The following is a 17,782-nucleotide window of genomic DNA, read 5'->3' as shown; positions in this document are numbered from 1 at the left end:
GATGGTGCACACACGGACAAAGACACAATGTAAACACCCACCACAGGACAGACTTACTCATCATTCTGTCCAATACTGTCCTACTGATCTTAATGTTTATTTAAAGGGCCCGTATGGTGCTATTTTCTGATGTTATAATGTTATTTCTTCATCAAAAACAGACCTGGAGTTGTGTTGTGTTTTATTCACACAAGTCAAATCCTGTTTATTTAAAAGGATGAGTTCTCCTCTCAAACAGAAAATGCTCTGTTCCACCTTGTGATGTCATGTGGTAATACAGGAAGTGCTTCACTGTGTTTAAACTCCATACACCTTCACTAGAATCATCTGGATAATTTCAGACCTGGAAGTGCTAATCTCTAACAAAAGGTAAAATGTCATTATTATCTTCAATACATCACAAGGTGGATCAGATTATTTATAGCTTTGGAGATGTGGAGTGTAGAAAAATGCAGGATTAATGAAACATACTGTATGTGAATGAAACAAAGCACAAAGCACAACTGTTTTTGTGGAAGTAACAACATTTTAACATGGCTAAAAGCTCACACAAGTCAGTTCCTCCTTGAATTTACAATTTCATGAGATACACTATTTGGCTAAAAGTGTACCATAAATTACACATCAGCAAAGATAGCAGCGCAAGTAAACTAAATCTTGTCTGAAATGCTGATGTGATAAGGACAATGTTATATTCACAAGTTACATCATGATTTATCAAAGTAGCTGTTTGCTAAATCGGCTAATTTGCTAAGACAAGGGCGTCAAGATATTAGCAAACACAATATAGGCCTAAATTAATAAAAGAAACAAAAGGAACAAGCTGATAATCTGGCGGGTCACTGCTGGTAAATACATGCATTTAAATCTATAGATCTATCAATCACAAAATATAGCATCAGAATACTTTTGAATGAATGCTAACTTTAGTATTTAGCATATTAAAGTCCCCACTGGTTTAACATTAAGCTAACTGTACTTCCATTTATAGATTGTTATAGAAGATTAGCTAAAAATAATATTTAAGGGTGTAACGATATCCAAGTTTCACGATACGACATTGTCACGGTTTGAATCTCACGGTACGATATTTATTGCGATATCGTGGGAAAGCTCACGATATGGTGGGAAGGCTCATGATTAGGGATGTAGCGCTATCCAAATTTCTCGGTACAATATTTTCACGATATACATCTCAAGGTACGATATTTATTGTGATATTTTGTGGACAAAGCTGCTAATATGCTACTTTTTCCTCTTAAAATGCCTTGACAAGACTTAATCCAAAGAATTAAGACTTAAAAGTGCTTAGAACTGTTATTGCTTCATGTAGTCTGCACTGAAATGGAGCAAAGGATCATGGTCTATGTAGTTTCTTCTGTCTTTTTTTTTTTAGCTATTGCTGCATCATAATAAATTTAAGCAAAATGACTTGTACTGTGATATATTGTGATGGTCTACGATATTATTGTGAGAACTTTGACGATACAATATCACAATATTTTGGTTATTGTTACACTCCTAATAATATTGCATAATTTTAAGTGATGAGAAAAATACTTAAGTCAAAAAATACTACATAATCATTTTAAATTATATAGTATTTTGTAACATATTATGATACATGATGCAATCTGTATTCTGAATATTTTATAGCCTAATTACAGAGTAAAAACATATGATTAAAAGCAGCTTTATGCCTATATGTGTTTCACTGTTTGTTTGTTTGTTTCATTGGAGAAGGAAAAAATCCCACATGCACACACCGCAAGAGCAGTGTTGTCTATTTTTCTCACTAATTCTATGTACTTTGAAGCCTAAATTGCAAATTGCAAATACCACAAAGTATTCCTCTGGTTTTATAAAAGTAACTGCACTCTGAATACCACCAAATGTAACTGTACTGGAATACAATTACTCAAAATTAATATTGTATGTATGTATTTTCATACATGCATTGGTGGTATTGGAAGCCCGATTTTCCTATTAATTACATTGTCCTCTGAAATGTCCAAAAGGTAATGTCACAAATATGGTACTTAACCATTTCTATTAGTAACTTGGCCCTAGTACTGATTATATACAACATTTTATTTTTAGCAGCCCCTTGTCTGTATAAAATAATATAGGCCTATAAAATGTTGTGATATCATCTGAAACCCTGCAATTCAGTTACTTCCAAACACTGACCATTTAACATTCTAACATACAGTATTTGGTATATTTTGGAGGACTTTCAGCTTCATAGCATCCCACCATAAACATCAGCCATTAGCACTGTTTACCATGCAATGTTGTGCCTGGAGAATCCATTGGTGTCTGCCTCCAGCACACGTCTCGATCCATCTGACCACACAGCTCCTCACATAAAGAGAGAGAGCAAGAGAGTGTCTGGGAGCTCTGCAGACATGAGGAGGAGGAGGTCTGAGAATGCTACGGGGGAGAGCGAGACGGAGCACACTGAGAGAGAGGCTAGCTGGAAACTTGCTACTTCAGGGTAATGTAGACCGCATGCTATGGAAAGGAATGCCTGTGTCTTTGTAGGCACATGGAAGAGTAAATGAGGAAGAGGAGGAGGAGAAGGCGGTGGTAGGAGGGATCTAAAGCAGCTTGCAGCGTGGCTCTGTCTCAATGAAAGCTCTCTACTCTTCTGCCTTGGCTACTGCAGTAAGTGAGCACATGTTCCACTCAAGCTAGGAGTAAACATTGGATTTTTGAATTCAGTTGAAGATTTTGAGCTCTAGGGAGTCTTCGAAGACCTTGGGGCGATATATTTTGGCTCTGAACTGAAGCTGGCCAACATTATCCTCACTGGACTGCTATCACATGACTTTTGTTGACACATAGTTCTACTGTGATGTGAGGAGGTTTTTGGAGTCGCGGGCAGGTGTGATGCTGGGTCACTCCTCTTGAAAGACAAACAGTTAAGAGCCTTAAAAACTAGAAAACACACCAAATGGGGTCATCAACTTCTCATCAGGGCTAGCTTCCTGTGTCACACCTGTACTTCAAAACACTGTGTAAAATGTGAATGCTTTCTTTCACTGACGTTACTTCTCGAACTTTTCTTGGCAAGGTGGATTTTTCACTGATCTGTGAGAACTTTTCCTCCTCCAGTCATGAGCTTTGAGGTTTACAATGTGCTCCTGACTGTCCAGCTCTTGCTCCTCCACACCTGGCATGGGAGCTGTCATCCTCAGTGTTTAGACTACAAGCCTCCATTTGGGCCCCGGCAGCCCCTGGTCTTCTGTAAGGAGTACTCCAAGTTTGGATGCTGTGACCTGGAGAAAGATGAAGCCATATCGCTCAAGTTCCAGAATATCATGGCAAGCTTTGACCATTCAGGCTTTGTCACCTGTGGCAAGTACATACGCAGCATCCTCTGTCAGGTATGATATGCCAATTGTATGTGGATGTCCTCCCCATAAGAATGTACAGTAATAATGAAGATTTTCAACAGGGCTAAAACAATAGCTGTAGCTTTAAAGACAATTTAACAGATGCAAATTTTTCAAATGATTTTTGTAAAGGTGTATGAAGTTTAAAAACACAGTGGAGCACTTCCTGTATTATCACTTAATGACATCAGAAGGTGGAACAGAGTGTTTTCAGTTTGAGAGAAGAATAGCTAAATATGCAGGATGTGTGTGTTAAACATGTGTGAATGAAACAAAACACAACTTGAGGTATGCTTTTGATGAGAAAACAATATTATAAAAACTACATAATATAGGCCCTTTAAAGTACACATGACACATACTACTCAAAGTTACTAGTTACTACCTAATGTTCCTAGTTACACAATTGTAGCATTTTAGGTAATTCTTTTACACAAAACACTTTAAAGCTGAATTAAGTGTTATTTAAGCCTACAACTTCTTGAGTAATGTTTGAGTCACTCATGCCTTAGTAGATGCTGACTTGGCACAGCTTATGTGCAGACTGCCAATGAAAGGACGCAGTAGGGGTTTGGTTCTGAGAATGAAATAACCCATGCTAAAATCTCTGAAAACTTCACCCAAAACTCCCTGAAAGGTTGCGTCATGCTCCATAAAAAGGTGCTGACAAATCCTTTGACCTTAAAGTGTAGGTTTCTCTCATTATAATTACAGAGCTGAAAATCTTTTCTCTTTTCTGAATGCTGGAAAGAGCATGCTGCAGTGCACGTAGGACTGGGCACACTTTGTGTTTTGGTGTAAAAAGTAGCAGAAAGCATCAATTATAGTAAAATAATCTTTTAAATTATGCATCTATACTCATAAAACTTTGGATCAGTTGGAGCGCTGCTTTTGATGCTTATTTCCTTTATTATTAGATGCATAATGTAGCAGTCTCATTTTATCATAAATACAATATGCTTTGGGAGAACTCAAAATGTGCTCATTTCCCAAAAAAAGTTGAGCACTCCAGCTGTAAGAATGATTCAGTCTTTGTAATACCCTATCCCTAACTCCTAACCCTTTCATTAAATAAGCACTAAGCTTGAATCATTCTTAAATCTAAGTTCTAAGTCGTAATGTGTATTTATTACAAAATAATGAATACTATATTTCTTGGTAAAATAATGTGCGCAGTCTAGTACAGTAGATTATATAAGTCAGTTCAAAGCTATTCAGTTGGAGCCTTACTCATGCTGCTCACAGTGGTATAGAGGTTAAAGAGGCCCAGGAGGTGGTCAGGTTTCCCCGCTGCCAGGGCACTTATCAAGGGTAAACTCTTCAGACTGAGCCCCTCTGTACTCAGAGCCCCGCTGGAGCTTCCTGGCCCACTCTACTATCACTGAAACAGCAGAGACGGACAGAGAGAGAGGAGAAAAGATGGAGAGAGCAAAGAGAGGAGAGAGGGTTTTCTTCATCCCAGAGCTTAACTGAGCAAACAAACAACCATTTCCTCCATGGACTGGAGACAGGATATATTCAGTTCCTACCACTGAGAGACACTCACACACTTCACTTATTATATAAGAATCAAATCTGTGTCAGGTGGTCAGGTGCATTTAGTAATTAAAGAATGCTAATTTGTATTACTTTACACATATATCCAAATAAAACATATTGTGTTACTTTGGTTGGGTTTGGTTAAACAACACTGATACTGAGGTCTGCAGTATTTACTGTACAGTGTTTTGGCTTATTTGTAGAAGGTTGTGCAGGTAGTTTAACAAAGAAGTAATGTTGTTAAAAATATATTTCTGTTATATGTGGCAGAATTTACAGGCTTATCCAGGTGAGCATCAATTGGTGATAATAGTGCACCACTAAAATGAATGGTACACTATGTAACTTTTCTGGTACAGGGTCCATCACCTGCATGACTGTGGGAATGTTATTGCTTTGTCTAGAATATTCCACAGCATGGCATCAAACATATCTATCAAGGACCAAATTACAGGTCAGAAGTGGCGAGGCAAGTCCACTCACAATTTTTTGCAATAATGCACTGAATGCGAGATGGGTTTAGTGTCAAACATTCATCAAAGCAATAACATCTTTACATATTGTACATTTAAGTCAAATTGAACTTAAATTTAACTGTATATGTCACACAATTTTCATTTTCAGTTTTTCATTTTCAGTTTTTCTGACCTTACATAATAGTTTTATGTGAAGGCATCATTCACAAGTAGATAATGTTTCCACTTCCAACACTTGATGATTAATTTCTTAAGTGGCAAATAAGAGCCATGCACTATTTTGGAAAAACGAGTTAAATCTATTTTCTTTTAAGGCCAGATCCAGGTACAGAAGAACATCCATCATGTGTTTAACATGAGTCCACTCTAAACTAAATCAGATCCACATGAACAGTGAGAACAAACTTAGTAATTTTGCTGAATGTAGCTTTGGTCTCTGTTAAACTGCTGAGTAAGTCATAACAGCATTGTTCACAACAGCTGTTAATAGTTACATTTTCTCATTGGACATGTTTAGATAATTTCCATTTCCCAAATTTAAGACAGAAATCCAAATGTACAGAGTCATCTACTCTATGTATCAGGCATCCATCTGGGGCTGGAAATGTGCTGGCCAAAGCTGGAGCAGAACAGACCATTGTTTGCCCTGTAAAGCTAAAGCTGTTTCGCAGACCCCTGATGTCTGTCCAATAGACTTTCATGTTGGTTAATTAACAAAGCCTGCTCATGTTCAGTCTAATGCGGTAATGCTGAAGAAATTTTGTAATGACAGTCTGGATTTGTAAAAAGTATTTGTCTTCAAGGTCGTAGAGCTATAATAGGCTAAAATAACTTTGCTGTTTATTTCAGCAAAATATTTAAATGTGTTTAAGACTGTCCCCCTCTGCAGAACTGAAACTGTCCATTTCCACTAGTTTACATCAGAGACCATTTATTCACTATGACGTATCTTCTTAGCAACTTTAAAGCTAGCTGCTATTATTCTGAGTCTCTAACTGTGTGACATCAGAAGGCTCTGGGAGTCAATGCGACCACTGCTGGCAACAGTGGGAATAAATTTAAATGATGACTGGTATTGTTCCATGGATAAATATTCAAAGACTTTTTCGTGTTCTAATTGACACATACATATAATCTACCGCATAATATAAAATTATATGTATAAAAAAACAAAAAAACAATATCCTGTCAAATTCAACCCAAGTTTACTTTGCAGTTTTCCACTACATAAAGTCTGACTGGAGGCTTTGTAGACCTTTTTTTCTAAGCTAGTAGTTATGGTTCAGTCTAGTTCACCCAAAGTTACCTCAGTTCTAACTCACCTCCTACGTAAAGACAAGGCTGTGGTCAGTGAGACAGTTCAAAGCTTGGTCCACATGATGAACTGTCCTGGATACTCTGTGGGCTGCTCTGGGTGTGGACAGTGTGGTCAAGCCTTAATAACTGACTTACTTTCCAAGTATCCCTTTATATAAGGGACACTAAATGTATACGCGACTGACAGTTGTAAGGGGAGTAGAGCTTCTATGAGAAATACATATCATAGAAAGGAATATACTTTCTTTATTCACAAGAAGAAGAAGTCATGTCCTGACAGGGGTCACTAACCACATTTCCACATGCTCCTCCCTCTACCAAATGTAGCCTCTCTTATGTAACAAGCAGTTTTGTTGAGCAATCATCCATTTTGTCTGTGATTTGTTAGAGGTGTTTGTTTACCGGCACAACAGCCACAAGCACATTTAGCTGCAGTATACTGTATTTATAGCAATAGGCGATAGTGACACTTAAAGGCCCAGTAACGTTTTAGCCAAAAAATAGACTAAAATAAATGCTTTCTTTATTACACGAAAAAAATTGCAAAAACATCCTTCCTACTGTGAGCAGACTTGCATTTCCACAATTATGGCCTTTGGCTAAAATATTCCACAGTGTGGCTTATCTCTTCAGAATGTTTTGAAGTATGGTTTTAATTTTTTATGTCTACGGAATCATGCAAGTGACGTGCTGCCTCCAGAAAGTTACACATTGTTAAAAAAAAAAATAAAATCTGTCATACAATCTTCAAAGTGTCTGTGTCTGTCAAGTCATTAAAAAGTACTTTGTATGTGATTGCAGGAGTGCTCTCCCTATGCAGCCCACCTGTTTGATGCAGAAGATGCCAACACACCCATGCGTCTGCTGCCTGGCCTGTGTAAGGACTATTGCCTGAACTATTGGAACCAGTGCCGTTACACCCTAAGCCTGCTGCTGGAGGACCAGGGCAGCCCATATCTGCACTACAACATGACGTCTATGTTAGAGGAGGACAGCAAACTCTTCTGTGACTTCCTGGTGCTCAAAGACCGCCAGTACTGCTACCCCAATGTCCTGAGCAATGAAGGTATGAGCAGGAAAGCACCATATGAAATCCTATTTCTGCTGTTTATTTGATTGTAACCCTAAGTAGTAGTAGACTAAGCACGTTTTGTTTTTTGCTTAATAAAAAAGGAAGTAAAGATTTGCCAGAAAATTGCTGCAATCCTGAATCAAGTGCAGTGCCAAACAGAGGCTGGCTTCCATTTTTCAAACATATGAGCAATGGACTATTTCTGATTGCTTAAGTGAACACTAAAAGTTACATAATGTGTGACGCTGATGGGTTTCAGATGATATACCGGCATTTCATAAGCCAATAATATTAATACAGATGCTATGTTAACATGCAGACTTTTAATATAGAAAGTTCTAATTAAAATGATCAGGTTCAACATTTGTAAATTTACCTTTTAGATATTTCTGATTAAATTACCATGTAATCAATATGGAAAACTGCCTCTTGCGTCCGATCTTTGAGTATTACATCACATTCTAGCTTCTGAAAATCACTATGCTTATTTCCCCCAGAGCTGAATGCTAACCTGGGGTCTGTGCGAGAGGACCCTAAAGGCTGTCTGGAGCTGTGTTTGGAGGAGGTTGCTAACGGACTGCGTAACCCTGTAGCTATGATCCACGCTGATGACGGCTCTCATCGCTTCTTTGTGGCCGAACAGCTGGGGTACGTATGGGTCTACCTGCACAACGGCTCCAGGATTGACAGACCTTTCCTCAACCTCACCCAGGCTGTGCTCACCTCACCCTGGACTGGAGATGAGAGGGGGTTCCTCTGCATCGCCCTGCACCCACGGTTTGTGATATTATCAGATATGGTCCAATAACATTTACTATGTTCTCTTTTTGTTATCATTTGCTTGTTGTTATTGTGCGCTTCAGGTTTAGCACGGTGAAGAAAGCCTATGTTTACTACTCTGTGTCAGTGAAGAAGAAGGAGAAAATAAGAATCAGCGAGTTCACACTTTCAGCGCATGATGACAACCAGCTCGACCACTCCTCTGAAAGGTGAGACATTCTCAAACAGGGCAGTGGACAGGGGGAACAAAGGGGTCTGCTGTCTCAGGGCACAGGGTTTAGGGGCCCAAAATTTGACCCTCTTCCTATTACTTAATATTAGAAGGAGGTCCATGTGAGACTTTGTGTCCCAAGCTCCCAAAATTCTATCCTGGAATACGAAACTACATACAAAATACAACACTTTAAACACAATATTTCGTCTTATTAGGATTTGTAGAGGTGTATTATCTAAAACACATAACTCAACTGCTCAATGTGTCAAAATGATCATGTTTGTAAGTGCCATTTGGAGTACTTTTCAACATGCAAAAGATAGATTGTTTAGAATTGTTAATTGCTATGGCATATAATAATAATAATCCTCAATCTGTTTTTGTTTAGGACCATCCTTGAGGTAGATGAGCCAGCGTCCAATCACAATGGCGGCCAGCTTCTGTTTGGTCATGATGGTTATCTGTACATCTTCATTGGTGATGGGGGGCGTGCTGGTGACCCTTTTGGAAAGTTTGGCAATTCACAAAACAAGTAAGAATCAATTTTCAACACTATAAATAATTCTAGTTCACTTAATGCAATCATATACAATTTGTCAGAATCAGTTGCAAGTAGTTCCTTGAAAGATCTGATTTAGTTGTCCCCAGACACTGTCACTTGTATATGGCGGGTGTTGACATGGTGCATTAGTCATTCTGGGAAAGTTGGGGGATACACCCAGCCAAGTCTAATATTGACTCTACACATTGCGGGCAGCCACACACTGCTACAGGCTGCACTGGGGAAAACGTGCTGAAGGTAAAAATTATCTGTCTGTCTGTGCTTAAGGTCCACTCTTCTGGGCAAAGCGTTGAGGATCGATGTGGACAATAACGATGATCGAGAGCCTTACAGCATCCCATCTGACAACCCTTTTGTGGGGGAGAAGGAATCTAAACCAGGTATGTTTATGGTGGTCCAGATTTCTTACAAAAATATGCATAATCACATATTAAGTGTATGGTGTATAATGTATATATAAAGACATCTCATGCATAAAATGTAATAAAACAGCAAAATGACACTGAAAATGTTTAACTTGAATCACAATTTACTCCATATATGACCCAGTACATATAGGACACGACATTGCCTGATCTTGTCTGGGTCTGGTTAGCATTTTGGAGTCCACTGGAAAAATCAGGTGCCACAGAGGAGCATCAATTGTCTAGTCTGAATGTGGTTGTCTGAGGGACAAGGTTGGCAATGTTTGCAGTCTATGCCAGGGCAGCTGTGACTACAATAGTTTTTTGTCACCATCGATTATGGAATGAAAAAATAATACATACAACTATAAAGCAACTTTGAGAGTCTGGAAATGACTGGAAAATACTGAACTCAAATAATAGGACTGTTACTGATAATAATATTGCTCAAGTCAAATGGTATATGTTATATAGTTTCTTCGGCTGATGGTTAATAATCTGCTGTGTTCATAGAAATATATGCCTATGGAGTCCGTAACATGTGGCGCTGCTCCATTGACCGTGGTGACCCAGTGACGGGCAGCGGCAGAGGCAGGATGTTCTGTGGAGACGTGGGACAGAACAAATTTGAGGAAGTGGACATCATAGAGAAAGGTATGAAACAATCTCTGTTAATTATTGTAATTATAGTAGATTTGGATGATTTCAGTCCTGGAATTGCTGGCCTCTACTGAACAAAAGGTAAAAGGTAGCTATGGATGCACTGATATTGATACTGGTATCGAATATTGGCGCTGATCCAGGAATATTTGCTGGATCGAGTAATGGCTCCATGATATCCTTTCAGTTGATATCCTGGTTGTGCCTTTAAGTGGATGTAATAAGACTATTATACTGACTGATGTCAGCCCAGAAAGTCTCATAATGTTTGAACTTTTATTCATACAAAGCTGTTCAGTAGTTACTTGAAGGATAAATAATAGGATAACAGTTAGATAACACAATTGGATAAATCCCTATACTGGTATTGGTTAATATTGGATATCGACAAATACATAAAGCCACAGTATCAGTATTGGTATCAGAACTGCAAAAGCTGGATCACTGATTCTAACATGGCTTAAAGCTCTTAAGAATCTAGTTTATGTAATATGGGACATTTGAATAATTTGTATTTACTGTGCATTAAAGTGGCTCATATGTTTGACAGGAGGGAACTATGGCTGGAGAGCAAAAGAGGGCTTCAGCTGCTATGACCGGAAACTCTGTCAGAACTCGTCTCTGGGTGAGTCCAGCACTGGGGCCCTTTCACTGATGTTCACTTTAAAGTCAGATTTATCACTGCTCTTAAAGAGAGCTGAGTACAGATGTGCACTTGAGCCTTTAACATATGCTCTGAGAAGTAGGGGATGGATGCAGTCTGTAGCCAGTACTGATCTTTACTCTTTTTAGTCAGAAAAAAATCTGACACTTCTGTGTTAAGTTTTAAGGGAGGGCCCAATACGGATTTCTTTTTTCAGCCAAAAACAATATCCCATATTGGTCTTTATGTTGCACCTAATATTTACTGATATTAATGTTTTTAAATCTACGTATCTAGTTATAAGGCCCACAAACTTTAGCAAAGTAAATTTCAGAAATACAAATTAATGATTTATTTTTCCCTATTTACATTTTTATTCTCTAGTTTATTTAAAAAGACACCTCTGATGCTAATAAGGACAAAGATTCTGCTAACTACCTCCCATAACAAAATATTGAAATAACGGCTTGATTTCAAAATAAGAAGGCTAATTTTGTGTCTTTCTTGCATTATCTTTTTTTTCTGCAGATGACATACTACCTATCTTTGCGTACCCTCACAAACTGGGCAAATCCGTGACGGGGGGGTACATCTACCGGGGCTGTCAGATGCCAAACCTCAATGGGCTCTACATTTTTGGAGACTTTATGAGCGGGTATGTGTTTCAATTTTTAACATTTATCTTTCAACATGGCAAGTACTTAACATTATGTAATTACTAGAATACATAATAACATGTCATTTTGTTTGTAGACGTCTGATGTCTCTGAAGGAAAATGCCCTGACAGGTGAATGGCAGTATAATGAGATCTGTATGGGGCGAGACCAAACCTGCCGCTTCCCCAAACTCATCAACAGCTACTATAAGTATATCATCTCCTTCGCTGAGGATGAGGCAGGTAAGGACCGCAAGTGGATGGAATTATCCTCATTATAGCTATGATCACTTGTTTTTCATTATGTTGTCAAATTTTGAACCCTACAAGAATCCTGAGTGTTCCAATTTGAAAACACATTTTTTTTAAAAATAGTCTTAAGTCTGAAAATAAGCCACAAATCAGCTATACGTTTTCAGAATGGTGATATGACTGTTCAGTAGCTTTAAATCTTCCTTTCATTACCTTCATTAGATACAGTTGTATTAGGCCTACAGAGTGGTTTGATTCTACAATTTTCTATAGGACAATAATATTTAATGGAGTTAGGAGAGAGGTGAAATTGATAATGTTACTGTAATATCCTTTTGCTTAAAGTGGGACTAAACACCTGAACTCTTCCCACACCCACATTTTAAATAGAGCTGCTAACTTGGGCAGTCCCTGGAGGACTAAAAGGTGATTGGTCAGATCTATACTTTAAAATTCGCCCCTCCAGCCAGGTGTTTGTGATTAGGATCACCTGACTGCAATCTGGACAATCCTGCGTGATGTCACATAGTACTTGAAACTGCACTGTCCATTGGAAGCAGCACACACTGCCACTTTATACTGTTTTTGAACAAAAAGCTGCAGCTTTATCTTGTCTACACTAAAATAGCCAAAAAGTGACATGGAACAGACAATGATAACATCATATTCTGTAAGTTCATTTGCAAAAAAAGTGTATTTAGTGTTTAGTTTGACTTTAAAAATACTGTAGTGAGTTCATGCATGCATCCGGGAGTATGACATTGTCACAATACAACAAATATATAATGCAAAGACCACTCTGGCATAAGGCATCATTAAAGAAGTTAGACTTATAATTGTGTGAAATGAAGCTAAATTGTAAGTGGACAAGAGCAGGTTATGAGAGACAAAAACACTTCTTTCTTGCATAAAACCCCCCCAAAACTTTAGTCTTCCCATTTTCAAAGCAACAAACAGTAGTAATTTTAGCTTCCCAGTCTCTTCCAATTGAAGAAGACAGCACTAATTACTGGGCACTTTGTCTGTTTCAAACACATGATTTGACTTAATGAGCATCCTTTCTTTGTTCAAACTTTCCCTTACAAATGTTTTTTAAAATCTGTTTTCAGGGGAATTGTACTTCTTGGCTACAGGCTCTCCCAGCGCTACAGCCAGAGCAGGAGTCATATATAAAATAGTGGACCCATCTAGGTAACTAGTCAGTTGTGTGTGTACTATGATGGGATCATCTAATGATAAGAGATGCCTGTATTCATTCATTTGTTTTCTTTCTAGGCGTGCACCTCCAGGAAAGTGCAGTGTAAAGCCTTCCCCTGTCAAGATAAAAGGAAAACTCATTCATTTTCATCCTAAGGAAGGTAAGAATATACCAGTGTTTAGATTTGACTTTTTTCTGCTACTGTAAGCACTACATTTAGCCAACCCCCAAAGGGTTACCTGCATAATACATTGTGATACAGACCTAAAATACATGTTCCAAAGTTTATTAAAGCTCTGGAATTTTTGTGTTAAATATATCCATGTGAATGACTTACTGTGGCCCTTGTCTGCAAACATTTGCAGCAATCTGTGGATATGTTTGGACAAAAACATACAAAAATCCTGCTATACAAAAGAGCAGATTTGGTTCGCTGTTAGGGCAAGGGAGAGATGCTGCACTGACTTTGTTTTTAGAGAAAACATTGCCATCTACTGGACTCACAAATTTACTACAGATTTTTATTTTTAGACTCACATCTTGAGGTTTATCTGTGTAGCTGTAGACGGACTATAGGCTAAAAATATGAAAAATATAAGTTTGCGCTACATAATAAACTCAAATGTATCTCTCATTCATAGATTTTTTATCTCTTCTACTTTCAGAGTTTGTAATTGACAAGAAGCCCACCACAACTCCTGTCCCCACCACAACGAAAAGCACAACAACCACCACAAGAAGACCCCCACCCCCCTTGAAACCCCCCGTCTTTAAACCCACACCCCCGCGCCGGAAGCCCAAAACAACAACTGTCCCAACTACGACCAGGGCTCCGACCAAGAGTCCAACCCAAAAACCTACCACCATCACCACCACCACATTACCTCCGACCACTGAGACCAAAGCTGCCCCCAGCACAGCCACTGGTAGACCCCACTCTCCCCTTGATCTCCCCGCTCCCCCCACTCTCAAGTCCACCGTTCATGCCTCAGACAGGGCAGGCCCCACCATGACACGGGGCGGAGGTGAGAGCCTTAAGCCAGAGAGAATCCTGCTCCTCTCTGCAATCATTTGTGTTTTTATTTACAGATTTTAGAACAAAGGTTTCTTACTCTGTAATCAAAGTGTAAGTAGAACCAGGTAGTGGCTAGTCAATTTTGCAAGGCAGCTGAATTTGTAGATATACTGTAGATTTAAAGGGAGGCATTTTTGTTTTCCCATTATTTAATTGCAATTGTTAATTGTTAATTAATTTGTGACCATTTTAATACTTTATCTCTTTCGTTTTCATTGTTCTTTGTAAAACCCCCTAATTCGTCAAACAAACAATGTTATATGACTACCTACACATAGACTTTGTAACAGGAGGTTAGAGAAAGCAAAGAAGGCAGGAAGTGGGTGTGGCAGCTTATTGACAGCAGAACTTGAAAGACAACAGCACTTTTTCTGTTTTAGGATCACTAGTGGAGAGAAGATGAGTACTTACAGTACTGAACACATTTTGATCAGGCACTTTTAACAAATACAGCTTATCAGCAGAATCCACTGAAAGGGCTGGAGGTGGTAAGCACTTATTACACATTCATGAATAGGTTTTCTCTGTGGTACTAATTACTTTAAGATTTACAATTATTTTATTATTACTGCACTTAAAAGTCTAAAAAAACCAAGACAGTTTTGAAATGCAAGACAATATTGTAAAACTCAGGTACAGTGGAATTACCATCTGTCAGTGATCCTTAACTGTTTACTCGATGGCTGGCCCACAGAAAAATAATTAATGTGCTTTTTATGTAAGTTGATTGCACTACATTATTTAAATTAGGTATCAAATTTATTTAAATATTAAATAAATCTTTCTACTTCAGTTTTTGCTTGGACATTGTTTTTTGTGTCTGTGTCTAAATTTTTTAATATAGGGGATGATGATTTATTTGTAAATATTAAGAAAAAATACCTTGGCAAAAGATATATAACAGATAATATCAGATATATAACATTTGAACATGCAGTTCATTCAAGTTAAGAGTGGTTCTGTGTGTCCCTCAGGTGTGCTGACCACAGCTTCACCTAGGACTAGCCCCCGCACCTCTACACCACCTGTGTCTGGGACAACCCCCCGGCCGCCATATTGGAACCCAAAACCTACATCAGCTTTGCACAAAACTACCAGAACTTCACCTGACAGCACCCAAATATCAACCAAAGAGGACAAGGTACGACTTGGAGAGAAGCTGGCTGATACTCGCGAGGGCAATCAGATCTACAAAAAGCCCCGGCGCAGAGGACACAGGAGGGGTAAGAAGCTGCGGGCGGGCTCTGTACGCCTCATCAGTGCAGATGGTCTACCGGACAGGGGCAGAGTGGAGATCTACATCCGCGGAGAGTGGGGGTCAGTGTGTGATGACCTCTTCACTAGAGCGGCTGGTACTGTGGTGTGCAGACAGCTGGGGTACAGCAGTGCTAGAGCAGTCATGAAAAGAGCCATTCTGGGAGCAGCTGAGGACGATGTTAAAATACAACTGGACAATGTTGAGTGTATGGGAACTGAGGGTTCACTACTGGAGTGCAAGAGGTCCAAAGTAGGAGTACATAACTGCTCACACAAGGAGGACGTGGGGGTCATCTGTGGCTATGAGGCTTAGTTCAAATTGGTTCTATAATGTTTAGTTGGCCTTGTTAGACTTAGAGCACGTGCATCAAATTGTTGCCCTTAGTTTAAATCATGTGCCCTATAAATATAAAGTTAAAATGGCCATTGTAAGCAGCATAACTGTAGCTGGGTTACCAGTGGCTTCAAGGGGCATGATAATTAAGACAATAGTAATTGCTGAAACAAAATTAACCTGTTTTTGCATTATCGATAAATCTGGCTTGCAAAAATTGCACATTTTTTCATATTTGGGGTTTTATATGAAATGTAAATGTTTTACTATGGAAATATTTTTATGAATGTATTTTTAAAAGAAAAACACATAAATGCTGAGCATTGTGCACAATGAATGTAAAAGTTTAGCAGACACCAATTTGTAGTAAAATGAATAAAGCAGACTCAATGACTGAATATATCCTCCTTTTAATTATTCATGAGTGAAGTGTCTCAAAACAGTCCTTACGTTTGTCCATTAAACAAATATGTGAGGACAGTCCACTAGAGTAATTGAAATACATGTTCAAAACTACATAAAAGTCTGTTAGTGTCTTTAGTGCCCAAGCGATGATCCAACAAGCATCATACTTTATGAAACATAATGGAGCCCAGTTTTGGAGACGTGGTCAAATCCAAGAATGTAAAAGTGAAGTAGAATGTGTTTTGAGGTGAGGATGTCCAGCTGTGGACCTGATTGACAGGACTGTGAGCTCTCACACATATTGTGAACAGACTAAGAGACTTAAGTTGCATGAATCAAAGAGACATACAGCGGCCAGATGCACACTGCAGAATTAAGCCAGCAATGAAGAGTGTGCTGAGCTTAAACAGTCATCATACAAAAGACTGCTCTCGGCCTGGAATGATTTAAAGGAGGGAGAAGATGTTGCATTATTGAATCTTAACGTTGCACAACAATGGACAAAAATGACAAAAATGCTGCTTGACACTACTAAATGTAGTTTTTGACTGTATTCTGTGCTTCCCAAAACATTTCCCCCCGCTCAGCATATAGGTTATAAAAACTGTAATGCAAAATAAAAACACAAGGTGGAGCCATAATCCTGGGCTGGGTTGAGTTGTTAATGGTCTGTTTTAAAGGGTAGCTAGTCATCATCAGTGTTAATGACTAGTGTGATTGAAAGAAATTTATTTGGATATTATAATAACAATATATTATTATTATAACTTAATGTAGTATTCAAATGTGTATATTATGTCCATTTTGAATAATAAATATGCCACATATGCAAAGGATAATTTGTACAAGATTTTACCCATACACTATGTTATATTATTCCATTGCAACAACAGCATATTTTAAAGAGAAAATGCTGAGAAATTGCTATAGCCCTGGATTTGATGGGATTCAGGAAAGAGACTCCCACAAGAATAAGGAGCTGCATGCATGAATTAGCACGTACGCTAGCTCACACAAACACAGACACATTCCTCCAGTGCCCCGGCCTTTATTCCTTATTTAGCTCCTGCCTCGTCCCATCTCTGCCCTGTCACACATGGACTATAGCTTTGACTACAACGTGAGGGAAAGAAAGGTCAACTATAAGCACAACTCAGTATGTTTCTGAAATGAATGTTATCTTAACTTTAAAAGCATTATGGTTTAGTTTTACTTGATTGCATTAACCTTCTAAAGAACAGCAGATTTAGTCTGAGCTCCTCCCCGACTAGTCCATATCACTATCCGCTCTTTATTGTATTGTCCACTGGGCACAGGATACTAATTTAAATCACTTAAATACAAGAGAGTATTGGCTTATGACTATGTACCATGCAATGTTATCTTAGGATTCAAACCCACAACCTCCTGACTATAATGGTGACCAGTTGACCAAATATTACTTTTCTTATGTGTAACGCAGGAGATTTTTTTAAAATACATGCCTAGATTGGCCACTGCATTTAAGTTCTCCTGGAAACAACAACAGTGCCAGGGGTCA

The 17,782-nt window shown here is 38.6% G+C and overlaps 1 protein-coding gene across 1 annotated transcript; it reads left to right on the top strand.

Moving 5' to 3' along the window:
* The first annotated feature begins 2,665 nt into the window (after window positions 1-2,665).
* si:ch211-136a13.1 (HHIP-like protein 1) lies at window positions 2,666-16,236 on the top strand. Its single transcript, XM_055147941.1, has 14 exons — window positions 2,666-3,389; window positions 7,532-7,796; window positions 8,300-8,579; window positions 8,666-8,791; window positions 9,185-9,328; window positions 9,626-9,738; window positions 10,276-10,416; window positions 10,973-11,047; window positions 11,594-11,720; window positions 11,819-11,964; window positions 13,083-13,164; window positions 13,249-13,331; window positions 13,837-14,196; window positions 15,221-16,236. Exons 1-14 carry the CDS (start codon window positions 3,120-3,122, stop codon window positions 15,814-15,816), a joined length of 2,808 nt encoding a protein of 935 aa, XP_055003916.1. The 5' UTR covers window positions 2,666-3,119; the 3' UTR covers window positions 15,817-16,236.
* Window positions 16,237-17,782: the final 1,546 nt, after the last annotated feature.

This window comes from Boleophthalmus pectinirostris, unplaced genomic scaffold (genome assembly GCF_026225935.1).
Source record: "Boleophthalmus pectinirostris isolate CB_2022bp ecotype Guang Dong unplaced genomic scaffold, ASM2622593v1 HiC_scaffold_9, whole genome shotgun sequence".
NCBI lineage: Eukaryota > Metazoa > Chordata > Actinopteri > Gobiiformes > Gobiidae > Boleophthalmus > Boleophthalmus pectinirostris.
Note: the sequence above shows the minus strand (reverse complement) of the source record. Positions and strands in the feature narration are given on the sequence as shown.